The following is a 15,324-nucleotide window of genomic DNA, read 5'->3' on the forward strand; positions in this document are numbered from 1 at the left end:
TCGATTCCTCAGGTTGCTGTGGGTTGGGAGAACGTTGTAAGAGTCCCCCGTGCAACAGGAGAGCCTGGTTTAGTAGCAAATCCCCAACCCATTCTGAAAAAAAAAATCATTAGGCTATTAATTGCAGCATAGATTCCCTGCAGAGCCGCCTGGACGGTGTGCACGGGAGACATGGAGAGTGTTGCTGCACGTGCTGACCTTTCCCCGCTCACATGTCTCTTCAGGCAGCCTACGCGTACTGTAAAAATGACGATTGCACTTTCTCTCTGCTGCTGCTCTGCATTAGCGATGCAGCAGTGGGCTGTCGATTGCCGGCTTTGTGGAAGTTCACAATAACTCCGACCTTGGCCCCTCTCACATGAAAGTTGCACAAGCAGGCAGAGAGAAATAACAATCCAGCACACAATGGAGGCACTTCAATGTATTTCAGACGCAGTTTCAGCTGCTTTGGGCTTTTGTATTTTCACTGACAGCATAGCACCGAGGGGCAAAGTGCCAATTCAAATGAGTGGCTAAGAAACACATCATTATGGGATTCCTCTCCTGCTGATTCCCTGCACAAAACTGCAATATTTAAAATCACTATGCATTTTTCTTCTACATTCAGAGGATCAGTCATGCCCTGATTGTCTGCTTGCTGCATGTCTTGACAGTTACCCTTATAAAGTTGTTTGGGCATTCTTCAAAAGATCAGACAAATGCATGCACATTGAAATATCTGCTCTTCTTTGTGATGTTTGCCAAGTTTTCTGAACTAACATGGCTCCAAAATGCTTCCATGTTCTCTTTACCTCGGGGTCAGATGAGTGGCCAAATGCACAACGCTCATTTGCATTTTTTGGCCATTTTATATTCATTCTCCTTCCCTTCCTGCTTCTTTTTAAGAATACATTGATGATCTTAAAATTAGACAAAATATTAGACTCAACAGAACCACAGGAAAAAAACCTCCCAGTGTTATGTTCACTTTCATTAATTCTGGAGCATAATGAATTTATCATCTCCAGTTTCTCCCCGAAGGCTTAATTTGCAAATATTGCATCAAGAAAATGCATTTTTCAGGCCACTGTGAAGGACACAGATGGTGCTGAATCCATAAACATGAGTTCATCTGAGGTAGCGGAGGGTGATGAACTGCGCTGAGATGTCAAGGAGTCAGCACAGTGACATTGGACTTTTGTCATCTAAGGTGCCCGTTCAGCTCCAGAGAGCCGTAATAGCAGATGGTTATTAAGTAAGAACTGTTGCATAAGGAAAGGTTAATGGTGAATGTGCAAGTGATCTTTAGGAACAGCATATTCATAAGTTTGATTCAGTAGTTTCTGAAGGTTGGGTGAACTTTGCAAAGTGCAAATTAACTCTTATCTTCCCAGTATTCGTAGGATTTAATTCTGTGTTGGATGATTCTGCATGTCACAGTTTAAATTCAATGCCATTGCCCAGACAGGAAGTGGTTTGTCATATATGCATGTGTTGGTTGGTTTTCTAAGTCCAACTTTCATTCAGGACACTGGACTTTTACCCTGTGACAGAACTGCAGTATTTCTGTTTTTATTAAAGCAGCTATATCTAAGTTTTTCTATTGCTACCAAACCAGCGTTAGAAATAAGAGCTGTTTACTGACTGGTCTGGAGCAAACACAGAAAGTTAAGCATCAACTCATCATTTCTTTACTGAGGTTAGCACGCTAACCAGCTAGCCCCAGCCCATCTCATCACTTTACAACAGAGACTCCATGTAGCTTCTAACCTGCACTGGAGACGAAGCACTGCTCAGAATATAATATATACACATTATTTAGGACAAAGAATGGCCAAAGCTCTTGTCAAACAATGATCACTACCCCCCAGTCTTCTGCAAGAGCGTTTTGAGGCAGTTTTAGTTTCTTAAAACCAAAACTGGATAAGAAACCATATATTTAGCCATTGTTTTAACAGCATTGCATAATTTGCGATCGAGGTAAACTAGTATTGAAGCAGAAATGATATGTAACATTTAAAAGACAAGACATTAAGCCAATTTTGAGCTAAATGTGTAGACACCTGCCAACTAACACTTGTCTTTACAAGCACACAGCTGACAGCTCTCACTTACTATATTTAGAGTAAAACAATGTCAATTCTGCTTCTGTGTCTTTAACTCAAACAAAAGTAACTTCAAAGGGAGACTAAGTTTGTTTCTCTGTCATTTTTGGACTCAGTCTAACCATCCACACTCCCAAATTACAGTAACTTCATTCTTTTAAGAGTTAAAAATAACCCTCTCTTCAGCCACAGCTTACAAAACAAAACAAAAGCTCCATCCACTTCCATTCATTCTATTCTCGACAGTATCATGACCGTGTCCCATAGAGATTCCTATCCAGCCTGGTCTGTGTACGTAAAGCTCCTGCAGTCTGTGAGCTTCTTTACACAGATGGCTTGATGCCTCTGAGGCTGCAGAGGGAGTGTGAGCTGAGAAGAGTTAATAGACTCAGTGCAAACTCACAAAGGAGACTTTATCTCTCATCGATGGAAGGGTAGACTCCAATAGATTATACAAGCTCTAAGCAGGATGATTGAGCTGTTCTAATACTGCTTTTAGGACCAGTTTGACTTGTGAAGAGCAGACTTGCCTGCAAATTTAAAACGAAGATGTATTGCAGCTTTTTTTAAGAGTAATTTGTTTCCTGTATGTGATTTCCTGTTATTTGATGTTAAGACCAGGGCACAATACAAAGGAAGGTAATTCAGAAGTGTGAAACCAATAGGAGTTTTATTTCAAGGCAGGGACAGATTTGTTTGCCGCTACACAGTAGGCAAACTGAACCAGTCAGTAAAACCTGCCATGCACAGCTTGCCTGCTATTGAGGGTTTGTGCAGTGGATTGCTGTAATCTGACACTCTGTATTCAAAAAGCCTGGAGTAATAATTGTTAATCTTGGCATTTCCACAACAAATCTACAGAAGCACAAGTGTAAGCAATGTTTATATCTGCTCCAACTTAAACTGTGTGAACATTACCATATCCAGATAACGTGCCAAGGCTAAGCTAAGTGCTGCCTTTAAAGTTTAAAATTTTGCTCTTAGCTGCTGTTGCATTAGCACAAACCAGTTTAAGCACAGCTATTTCCATTTGTCCTGATGGTACCTCTTCTCTAATGCTACTGCACATCAGGTCAGCGAAAACAGGCGCTTCATGGCCGTCTCAGGAGCCTTCTGGGGTGTGATCACTGAAGGGTAAAAAGAAATCTGTGAAGATTTTCTCTCAGAGCCGCCTGGTGTTGTCTGTCTTGGCAGCAGGGAAGAGCTGGCACTGCAACAAATAGAGAGAAGATGAAATGGAGATTCAGCGGGATTGGCCACTCGTCTCCTCTAAGGCAGGAAACAGGAAGATGCAATGTGGCCCCCAAACCGAGGAGATTACACAGAGAACAATGTCATCACAGTGGAGGCGTCGGTGAGCACACGTGAGCCAAAAATAGCTGAAAATGGCTTCTTAAAAACATTTGATTGGAATCAACATATTAATGCAGGGAATAATTCTACCATTTGATGTGTATTTATACAATATTATGTATTGATAATTGAGAAATTAAGCCCTACATGGAGATCATTAGGCCTATGAACATATATAGAGTTATTTGGCTGTTTGCCAACTATAAATCCACATTATCTTTTCATTATCTTCTTTGAAACAACATTATTCTTCAGATTTCCACTTTAATATGTTTTGTCAGCTGTCAGGACACATTACTGAATGCCAGACTGATTATCTTTAGACGTCCATATTAATGTTCTTCCCATTCTTAAACAGCTTTAGAAAATATGCAAATGTAATCTCATTGAGTGGCCTCACGTTGCCCTCCGTGGATCTCAGAAACAGGGGCATCCCGTTAAATGGGATTATTTCATTTAATTTCCCTATCAACAGCTTCACTGAAGACTAAAACTGGGAGCTCACGTTGCCATGGATGTCTCGGAGATGACTGAGGTATTTGGCCATAGAAATGGAGAGGCTCTTTGGATACCAAAGAAAAAAAACCTATTTTCGGTGCAGTGGAAAGTCGCTGCTTTATCTTATCTCACAAGGTGTCAGTTTCCATGTTTTCAATCTCCTCCAGGAGTGATCTTTGCTCCTGCAGCAGCTGAGAGGAGAAGCTTTGCAAATAACAAACAACCTAAATCCTGCCAGTTTATACTCTGCTGCAGCGATGCAGAGCTGTACGGGGGTTTTATGCAGATCCTTGTTTAAATAATCTAAGACAGTCTTCCCAGTCACTGCTGGCCTTTCTTTTTTTGACTTCAACTCTATTCTAAAAGAAACACTACAGAATTATTTGTAGTGAACTGATTTTTTATTCTGAAATGATTAATCAATTGAATATTAATTATGACAGAGTTGGCATTTCATAATTTATCATGCAAACAAACCCAGCATTGGTTCCAGGTTATCAAATATGATGATTTTGCATTGAGGTTTGAACTGTTGGATCTACGAAATGAAGCAATATGAATCATTCATGTGTCTGTGGACATGTTTCATTATATTTTTCCAACATTGTATTGACAAAACTGTCAATTGATCAATCAATACAGTTAAAATGCTAATAAGGAAATTATCAGTGCAGCGATCCAAGTCAATTTGCCAATGAGGACTTTGCATCGGACTATATTGTATTTCTATAAATCAAACAAACCCACAGTAACCTATAGGCCATAAAGCCTTTAGAGAAAGTGCATCACTAATAATAGTAACACAACAATGTGATATATAATAATAATAATGCCATTGTACTCTTTTTTACTTTACTTTAATACATGTAGCTCTGTTTAGCCTACTTAATAGCCCATAATAGCTTTGTCTTCTCATCTATTATGTCTGCACTATCACAGTATATTAATTAGTCTTGCATTGTTTCCTTATAATCCCCTAAACAACTAGTAGGCTGCTTCTACATGTTCAGCAGTGTCCACAGTCACAGAGTGTGTTGTTATCAAGCTCATTAACGGACCCTGTCTCCACACTGACAGTTCAATTGTCCAATGGTTGTCAGGAATCCACTGGTTATCCAATGGGAACCGGTCTGTGCTGATGCTGTTTGCTTATTGGTGAGGAGTGCGTGGTATCTGTTAGTCTGCCTCCTCCGCGCTGATGCCTTTCCTCTGGTCAAGGTTGCTGTTGCAGTGATCAGCAGCGAGCAGGACGCGACTGGAGCCCTGTTTACGCACGAGAGCAGCAGGCTTTAACTTCTCCTGTTTGTGTTTGCCTTTCACGCCTCAGAGGAATCCCTCGCCACACAGCAGCAGCAGCAGTCATGGATGAAATGGAGGAAGAGTTAAAATGCCCTGTTTGCGGCTCTTTTTTCCGGGAGCCCATCATTCTGCCCTGCTCCCACAACATTTGCTTGGCTTGTGCTCGGAATATTCTCGTGCAGACCCCCGATGCTGAGTCCCCACAGAGCAGCCGAGCCTCCGGGTCCGGCGTCTCCGACTATGATTACTTGGATCTGGATAAAATGAGTCTGTACAGCGAGGCGGACAGTGGATACGGTTCCTATGGGGGCTTCGTCAGCGCTCCGACCACCCCTTGCCAAAAGTCTCCAAACGGAGTGCGTGTTTTCCCCCCGACTGTCCCCCAGCCTCCGCAGCAGCAGCAGCACCTGCTGCCGCAGCCCGGCTCTCTACCCCCGATCCCCCGCAACTCCTGCATCACTTGCCCGCAGTGTCACCGCAGTCTCATCCTGGACGACCGGGGTCTCCGCGGATTCCCCAAGAACCGGGTGCTCGAGGGGGTCGTGGACAGGTACCAGCAGAGCAAAGCGGCCGCGCTCAAGTGCCAGCTCTGCGAGAAGAGTCCGAAGGAGGCCACCGTCATGTGCGAGCAGTGCGACGTCTTCTACTGCGACCCGTGCCGCCTACGGTGCCATCCCCCCCGGGGTCCCCTCGCCAAGCATCGCCTGGTGCCGCCGGCGCAGGGCCGGATAAGTCGCCGAACCAGTCCCCGCAAAATCTCCACATGCACAGAGCACGAACTGGAGAACCTAAGCATGTACTGTGTACAGTGTAAGATGCCTGTATGTTATCAGTGCTTGGAAGAAGGAAAACACGGAACACATGAAGTCAAAGCTTTGGGCGCAATGTGGAAACTGCACAAGGTACGTGCGTAAATGTATCTGCATAAACCTTTGTTTGTTGTCAGTTAATTGTGCTGTTTCTTTGCGTATTGCGTTTTTTTTTTGCAGCGATGATGGTGATGAGTCAGTTCACAGTGATTCATCATCCTGAGCCGAGCAACAAGTGTGGCCTAAGCCTTGAAAATGATGTTCCGCTATATCTTGTCCGGTCCGTTTAGTATTCTGCGGACACACGCTGAGCTGCAGGTTGCTGATTCCGTCACACTGGATTCAGATGAAGCCTTGTAACAGGCATTACAGTAACTTGGTGGATTTTCCTCCCTGACATACCTCTGGCTCCGTGTATATTCCAAAACTGGGACCTCAGGGATATCAGGAGGCAGCTCTGTTTGTAATTCTGTTCACGAGTGGACATCCAGCAGCAGCTAGGCCTCCTTCATCAACAGGAAGCTGCTGCTGTCACATCTGCTTTTCTCCCTATAAATGATAAACTTAAGTTGCTCAGAGATTTCAGCTCTTGACCATTTGTCTCCTGAGCTTCCAAACAGAGAACTCCCTCTATTCTACATATGCCCCCACTCCCCCTCCCCCTCTGTGTTTTAACAGCCCACAGGTGCCCCACAGATCATTAGACACGGCTAATATTGGAGCTATGCTTTAATAAGAGCCAGCAGTGAAGCACAGTTGCAGGCCTGTTACTGTGGACTGATGCTATTTTGGAAGCTGAGTTGTTGTGGGCAGGGTGAGGCACGGGCCTGCATAGGGCTGGACAGGCAAAGCTCAGTTTATATATCTGCCTCTGCCCCAGCAACAACCCTCAACCTCCACACTCCGGCTTCCAGTGAAGAGTGAGGATGTAGAGCTAACTATAGCTGCTCTCCAATACGCACTCATACACCCACACGCACCTGGGAGTGGGATGTGTAGTGATGGTGTCTCCTGGTTTCCATTAGAAAACCGAGAGAGAGAGAGAGAGAAAAAAAAATGCATTGAGAGTTGATGCACATTGCGTAACTGCTGCCTCCCTCCTCCAGGTGTAGATAAGCTGCTCTCATGATGAGTTGGTCTCATATGTCTCCAGAACAGGCATTTTACAGACCTCCAGTCCAATCATCTCCCCCAGATGATGGTGTGATAGTGTGTCACCTCAGATGCAGGGGGGCAATTGTAAAACTAATGGAAAAATCTGAGGCAGGTTTGAACATTTCTCTCGTATCAAATTGCCATCACTTTAAAAGTTGCTGACCTTTACTGCGTCTTCGTTCTTGGATGAAGAAAGAAAAAAAAAAGCTAAGGGAGTATTTTTAGAAACCAATCAATGGTACCAGGGATATTGGTGCCAATACGCAGCCTGTCGCCCTGTTTTCTGGCTTCCATCAGGTCACCTGCTTATTTCTGACCTGTCATCTGAAGCTGCTGCCTACAGAGCTGTGACAGATGGCTCGGAGCTCGGAGCTCAGATCTGGCATCTTTTGAGGATGGGTATCTTTTGAAGCTTCGGGGTGTTCCTCATATGGATCGTCAGGGGAAAAAATGGGACTTCACTCCATATCCTGCAGACATACTGTGGATTCTCGTGGATCAAACGTACTTGTGCATAGTGAATAGTAGGAACTCGTGGACGAAGTTCAAAGTGGTGGCACTGGCTTTTCCTGAAATCGGATTGATTGCTACTCCAGTTTTCTTGCATATAACTTGCTAACTTGTGGATGTTTGTCCAGTTTTTGGTATCAGTCGATTGATTTTAATTGGCCAGAAGACCAATGTTTTCAGGATCTCTGGATATTTGCAAATTTAGGGGTTTAACTGATTCAAAATGAAGTAGGCTATGTTGTATTTTATTTACCAGCTCTTTAAACATACAGTTTAGACGCAGTATGTAGCCACTGTCAAATGTGTTGTTGTTTTTTTTCCTTGGCCTGTGTTTCTTTAAAGCAGCATGGATTGACTTATTTTGGCAACTTGGGGAGCAGGGAAACAGGATGTACATAATTGCATCATTTTATCAAGCTGTTACGGCTAATGTATTAGCAAACTGGTGCCTTTTTACGAACCCTAGCAGACTTAAAGCAACATTAACATTCATTTAGAGAGAGAACATCTTTGGCCACCTGACAATTGCAAGTCTCACATTCTTTCTCGCTCTGCTTTGGTTTCCCCCGACTCCTGAGAACATATATCTGGCTCTTTAGCTCATAAATATCTCACCAGAGAGTCGCCACAGTAGATAGATGCAGCTTGGATGTGGTGGAAGCACTGAGATTGAATCAAAACAGTCGTGGGCTATAAAAACAAAAACAGTGAACTGCTAAAATGTAGATAACTCCCAATTTTCAACAATTTTCACATAAAAAAATCTGATCAAGTATAAATAAAAAACACTGAATGGTGCTGCTTTAAAGTTTGGCTTTAAAAACCATCCTGTATTTAATTCGCATAGCAAAATGCAGATAAACACACACAAACATCTTTCTGTCCTCTTTATACATAAAGTGATCAAAGCTTTTGGCAGTTTGAGCTTTTTGTGACTGTGCTGCTACATTTTTCAGCATCACTGTCGAACACCACACTGCATTTGAACTTTTAGTGGCACACCTTAAACCCACACCTGCAGCATTTACATTTCTCAGCTAACAAAAAATTTGGCAGCGCGCTCTCCTACGCTTCTATCACTTAATAAGATCTCGACTGTTTTTTCCATTTGGGATTTGTCTTCAAGGCTTTTTAATCTGCACCGTCGTCATCATCGTTCCTCGTCTCAGTATACGCCGGGACACACTGTGCTCTCTCTATCTTTGTGCAACATTTCTCTTTTCATGGAGAAAGAGTTGAACCACCTGCCGCCATGGCAACCAAATCCCTCTTGATGTTGTGCAGAGCAGCAGAGGTCTCTAAGATACTGGACCCCACGAGAAATCCATCCCAGATGCTTTTCAGCCTCCCCTCCCCTTCATCTACAGTTCATGCGTGTGTCTGTTGTACAATGGATGCTGCTCCGGATCATCACAGCCCCCGTTATTTATGCTCCTTCTCTGCCATTAGCTCACGCATGCCTCCTTGTCTTGACTTGTCTGCTCTGCTGGCCATTTTGGATTGCGTGACTGTGTCTAAATCACGACGGTTAATCAATTTCACGTCTTCAAAGTCAATTTCAGTTACAAAAGACGAGCAGAAATTTTTAAGATCGCGTCGGCGTCTTCAGATCTGCGTCGCAGAGGGTTTTTACTGTATGTGCTGACAGGACATCTGCGTTAATCTCAGTAAATCACATTAGAAAAAAGGCAGCCTAAGATCGTTAAAGCTGTGCATAGCGAGTGGTCGTCGGCTCTTCACGGATGTCACAAGAGGTCACGCAAGACCCCAAATCCAATCTGGGTCATGCTCTGTCACCTCCTTCTGTTTAGTGGCAATTAAAGGTGATTAATCAGACGGGAGGCTTAAGCACAAGAGGGTGTGTGGGTGTGCAGAAAATAAGTCACAGATTGCAGCAGAAAATTAGTAATTTGCCCTCTTGAAGAGATAAATCAGAGGCGGCAGAGGAGATTTTAACCCAGGCGACCCTGAAAGTTTCCCTTTGAGCTCAGCATGAAAGCAGAAAACAGTTGTAAAAGCGAGTAATTTGAGGAATACACAAGTGATTTAAGGATTTTTCCACTTCTAGCCTGCACATGTGCTACGCTTTAATGTCGCCATGTGTTTGATCATAAGCCCACTGACATACACAGACAGGATCCTCTGGAAGGTTTCATACGAGATGCCCCAAAAAAAAACGAGCTAATGAGGACAGAGAGAGCAGATACTCGGACGGATATTGAAAGTCTCGTCTCGGTCTTGGGGCAGATGTCATCAGCGTCTGTTGATTCATTCTGTGGATGAGCTACCTGCCGTCCCGCCTGAACTCAGTGGGGGCGGAGGAAAAAAGCCTTGAGAAGTCAGGCACAGGCGGCGGGATCCCCGTTGCTCTCTCCTGCCCAGTAATGAGACTAACTGTCAGTTTGCATCTATTGTATCCACGATCGGTCCTGCAGTGTGACTGAACAGCTCTCAAGACGTCCAGACAAAGACCAGCAGGAAACTGTCCCGTACAGAGGATGTATGGGGCTCATTAGAGAAGAGGGGAAATGTGTCACGCTACTTACTGATGTAAAACACTGTTATTTATTAGACAGAGTTTCTAACCCAGGAGTGTTCAGCACAATAAGAGCATTACTGGTGACAACAGCGTAATATCAGAGAGCACACCGACTCAAAGTCTATTGATAATGACACAGGAAATAAAATTATCAGCAGATCACAGCACAGTAAACACGTAAGATCGCTTCAAATTGATATTTTTAGATCATTACTGTCATATCTCTAAATTAGGAGCTGCAGTTTAGTACTGTATGTGAAAAGCAAGTTTGTTACAGTTGATATTTCTGGGCATGAGACCAATGGTTGTCAATCAATAATCAACATTTTAGGCCAGGTGTTAATAATGCTCATCCAAACTTCTATTTGGATAAGCAAACCAAATCCTGCATTGACACTTTTCCTGCGAGAGGAGACATTCCTGGACGTCCTCCCCTGAGTCCTGCATTGTTAATGACAAATAAAGGCTCAGCAACCTGTGGCGACACCACAGACTAAATCTTTAAGTATGCCATCGTCCCTATAAGTGATTCTGTGCAGATAATAGACATGGTTGTCGTACTGTTCACAGGCGCAGACTGTAATTCACTGATAAGGGGATGAGACGGAGGACAAAGGCGCGGCTGAGGTCTATAGAGACCGAAATTTCACAGTATCCATTCAGGTTGATGCGGCTCCATTACAGGCAATGATATTTACCCCTCTAGCTGGCATGTAAAGAGATTAGCCGTGCAAATGTTAATGAAAGAAAGAGATAAAGAACTGGAAAATGAGAGTATGAACAGTATGACCCAGGATGCCCTGAGAGAGGAAGGGAGGCAAAGACTGAGCGTGAAAGAGAGGTAGAGAAATGGTGAATGTGTCATCGCCAGGTAAAACACCTCATGTCCAGTCTACACAGGAAATAATGGCTGATGCACTGTATGTGACACATTTTTTATGTAACTTTTCTTGGTGGGAACTCAAACTGCCTGAATATTTCAACTGGCTCCAGGCAGGAACTGGGAGAACTGAGAGATAAATGTCTCAAAACTGTAGCATGCCAATTTTCTTTCTGGTCTCACCGAGAAAGAAAAAGAAGAAAAGAGATCTTTTTTTATCCTTTTCCTTTCTGTACATAAATGAGTCTCACCCAAAACAACTTTCAGAGGCTTTGCTGCGTTTTAAAACAGAATATTTTATCACTTCCTCCTTTACATGTGGCTCTAACACAGTCAGCCCACATTAAACCAGGACACCAGTTGCATAGAGAAGTTGGCTCAACCTGAAATCAGAGTCTCATACAGGTTGAAGCCTGGATTGACCCTGTTTTTACGAAGATCATCAACCTAACTTCATCATAATCAACATTTTTTTGGTTTAGCTTTCCAAGAAACACTGATGTACTGTAATTATCAGCCCATCTCTGTCCTACAAGAAAACCGTATAAAAGTCAAGCAAATTGGAGTTAATACAAACGGTGTTACCAGAAGGAAAAACAAGTCAAACAAACCTCAGAAAATGGAGCCAACAATAATCCTGGATCACAGAGGCCAAATTAAACAAGCTTGAAAAGACAAAAGGGAAGCAAAGAACAAAGATAAATCCAGCATTTCAAAAGTGAGGTTGTTTCTGATTGGTTAATTAAAGAGAGAGAGACACGCACATCGTAGGCCCAATTGGGGTGGGTGCTGGATAAACGAGGAGTAAATGCAAAAAGAGAAAAAATCCGCACACCATGAGCTCCCTTCAGAAAAAAATTTCTGAAGGGAGCTCATGGTGTGCGGATTTTTTTCTCTTTTTGTGTTTCTGATTGGTTAACATGAGTCTAAAGTTCATAATTTAATAATAAGGAATTGCAAATTAATAAGTTCAGACACCTTGCTGATACTGTATACTCAAGTGATGGCTAATTATAGGATTTTTGGCGAGCTCACTGGCCATGGTTACATGTGGTACAGGATTCAGGAACATTTGGTGCTCCACAGGGCCGCTCCAGACCTGTGGCCATGAGTGTGTTGCAGCCAAAGCAAATGGCATTGGATTCCTTAGACATAGGCAGCATGACAAAAGAAGCAGCTGCTATTATTAATATGCATCTTAATTTCCTCCAGGACTGCTCGTAGTTTTCCTCATTTTGGAATCAGGCCATCTTTCAGACCTGGAGAGGACAAGCATCCTTATCCCACCAGTTCCGAAACTTACAGCTAATTCCACCCAACACGCATCTACACAACACTTGTCGTGACATTGTTTTGTGGTGGAAAATCGACAATTTAAAGGTTCGGAAGACTAGATGAAGAAAGCAAAAGAAGAAGGAGGGTCAGGGTTATCAAAGACTGACCTGGTTCGGCCCCAGATGTGACAAGGCCCTTTAAGAAACTGCTGCTTCCTCTTCCTCTAATGCAGCAACAAGAAGTCCTAACTTTCTTGAGAGGGTTTTCTCCTGACCAGGCGTCCTCCCCTTTGACACAGTCAAACTAGACCGGCAGGTAGACAACTTGATCATCTGCTGGAGACGGCGGCACCCTTGCCAGATAAATCCGGCGCTGACGAGAATAGATCACTTCTGCCCCATTTCCTGCCGTGTTGTCCCAGGTGTCCGTCAAATAAGGACTCTGTTTCTCACATGAAGAGACTGTGGCAACTTTCAAAAGCCCACATTGTTATTAATGTGGTTTCTTCACTTTTTAAAAAAAAATGTGTGGATAGTTAACGACTTCTCCTACATTATTGATGACGGCAGATATATGCAATGAATAATGCACCAGCCACTTAGGTTCTGCGTGTGGAAAATGGTTTCGTATGGGAACTTGTTAAGCACGGAGGAGTATCACAATCTGGCCAAGTTTTTAACTCTTCCAGCGTGTTGGAGGATGTAAGAGCTTAATATTTAACAACAGAAAGGTTCCCGAGACGGTAAATATCAAGTCGCCTGCTTAATATTTCAGGATGTATTCTCAAAGGGCTGCAGCGGTTCATGTAAACAGCCACAACCTTTCATGTTCGAGTCTCTGGTTGCCGATACTTTAGGGGGAAACACAATCAGTAATCAGGCTGCGCACAATTACGCTCATTTGAGTTTCTTTCATCGTAGGGATTTGGTGGAAATGTGTCTCTCTGTTTGTTTGTGGCTTCTCTCACCAGAAGTTGACCCTGGCGTCATCTCACGTTTGTTTACAGCACGCAGCCAAATGACTGTCTAATACACACAGGATTAAGTGAGCCTAAAGAGACTGTTTAAAGAACAGCAGAGAAAGCACTTAGCCCCGGAGCTCTGAGGAAGAGCAGGGGACTCTATAAACATTTCTGTGAGAGAGGTAAAGGCAGCTTTTTGAAAGTAGGTTATGGGAACTCAAAAGCTATCTTTGCCCTGGAAGTGATGGAACATTTTGTAGATACATGTGTGTGTTTTATAATTAGCTTGAAGAGGAGTGCTTTTACTTTGCGGCGGCTTTAAGAGCTTAGCAGTGACATTACACCTACCTCCTCCTGTCCTTGCACTTCCCACTTCCTAGTGGGGGCTCTAATCCAAATTGGCTGTGACGCCTCTCTGACATGGGCGCTTTCCTTTGACAGATTGGCTAGTTCGCTCGGCCGCAAAGAGAGAAATGAAACGCGCAGTATGGCCCCGGAGCTGCTGCTGGTGAATTATTCATTTCATGCACGTGTTCCCACTCGGCTTAATTACTGAGATGATTAGCACTCCCAAATAGTAGGGACACCCTATAAGCTCACCATCTCAACAAACCCTCTGAAGCTCAAACATCCCAGCATCCTCCTCTCCACCCTAACGTTGCATGATGCTTTTATTACGACAGTCCCTGAACACGATGTATTTCACATCCCTGAGGCGAGCTTGAAGTCGTGTTGCATTAATGCAACTGGAGGATTGTTGAGGGTGACACTTAAAAAAAGCCATGCGCTCTCTGAGGAGACCGTATATATCAGCCAGAGCTAAAATTACAAGAGCATGAATCATGTCATGGTGGTGAAATCTATTCCAATGGCAAGAAATGAAAATGCAAATCAAGTATGATGAGATGTAAATATCATGCACGATAAGCTATCGCTAATAGTTCTCATCAATCATCGTGGAAGTGATTGAAATTTCATCGTGTTGACCATTTTCTCCCTTTGGGGGTCATGTCTTATTTTTTTTGTCTTTTCAAAACCAAAAACATAAGAGAAAAAATATTAGTATATATAAGTTTATCTGCATTAGTGTGAGCTGCATGCCTGGCTAATCTGGTTACCAACATGATTAGCAACCAGGCGGATTTCCACAGAGCAGATCAACACAATCCATATCCAAGTAACCTTTGTAAGTGTAGTTAAGTATCGCTGACTTAGCCAACACTTGCTATAGGAGATAATCATCAGTCGTCAGCTATAAATGAGAAGCTTGTTTTTGGTAGCACAAGAACAGGAAGTATGACAGGCCTCGCAGCAGAAAGTAATTAATTAAACAGTCAAATAGCCGGTTTATTAGATGTCAAATTGTAAAGCTCTGGTTTCAGGCCCATCGTGCTCCTCAAACCCATCTGTTGCTGAAGTCTGTCTTTCCGTGTGCTCATCTGCCGGCCGCGGCGTTGTGCTCTTTACTGAGCAGGAAGTAGCCGTGAGCTGTGTAGAAATAAAACCGCCTTTACTTTCACGGCACGTTTTGACCTGGTTTTGTGGGCTGAGCTCTGCAGGCTCTCGAACAGACATTGTGGAAAAACGCCTCCAGACAATCAAGTGCTTTTCATTTTATCTGGTCCTGTTGCTGAACGCATGCTGACTGTTAACCGGGTGAAGAGAGGCGGGAGCTCCCTCAACGTCCATTACTGTATCGGAGAGGAGAACATAATGAACATCCATGCTTGGATTTGTGGTCATTTTGCCAAAATTTGCTGCGTCATGCTTCCTAGATATGACAGTTTGATCCATTTATCTGTTTTATTTTGTTATAAACTGAATTGGTTTTGGATAATTTTGCCACTAGTTTCCAGTTTTAAAATACTGAATGATTTATCTGTAATGTAAATATTCTTTATCTTTGAAGGCCTTTCTCAAAATTGAATGGAAACCTATAGGGTCTTGTCCCAACATGGGAA

General features: G+C 43.3%; 1 protein-coding gene across 7 annotated transcripts in view; it reads left to right on the top strand.

Annotated features, from left to right (window-relative positions):
- Positions 1–5,296: 5,296 nt before the first annotated feature.
- trim9 (tripartite motif containing 9) overlaps positions 5,297–15,324 on the top strand; it is a gene marked incomplete at both ends in the record, with an annotated part of 35,788 nt that continues 25,760 nt past the window's right edge. For all 7 annotated transcript variants that reach the window (XM_083998277.1, XM_083998276.1, XM_083998278.1 and 4 more), the window contains one exon: positions 5,297–6,136. In XM_083998277.1, coding sequence (XP_083854403.1) covers positions 5,297–6,136 — 840 coding nt within the window. The remainder of the gene's footprint in view (positions 6,137–15,324) is intronic.

Source organism: Trachurus trachurus, assembly GCF_905171665.1.
Source record: "Trachurus trachurus genome assembly, chromosome: 22".
Classification (NCBI taxonomy): domain Eukaryota; kingdom Metazoa; phylum Chordata; class Actinopteri; order Carangiformes; family Carangidae; genus Trachurus; species Trachurus trachurus.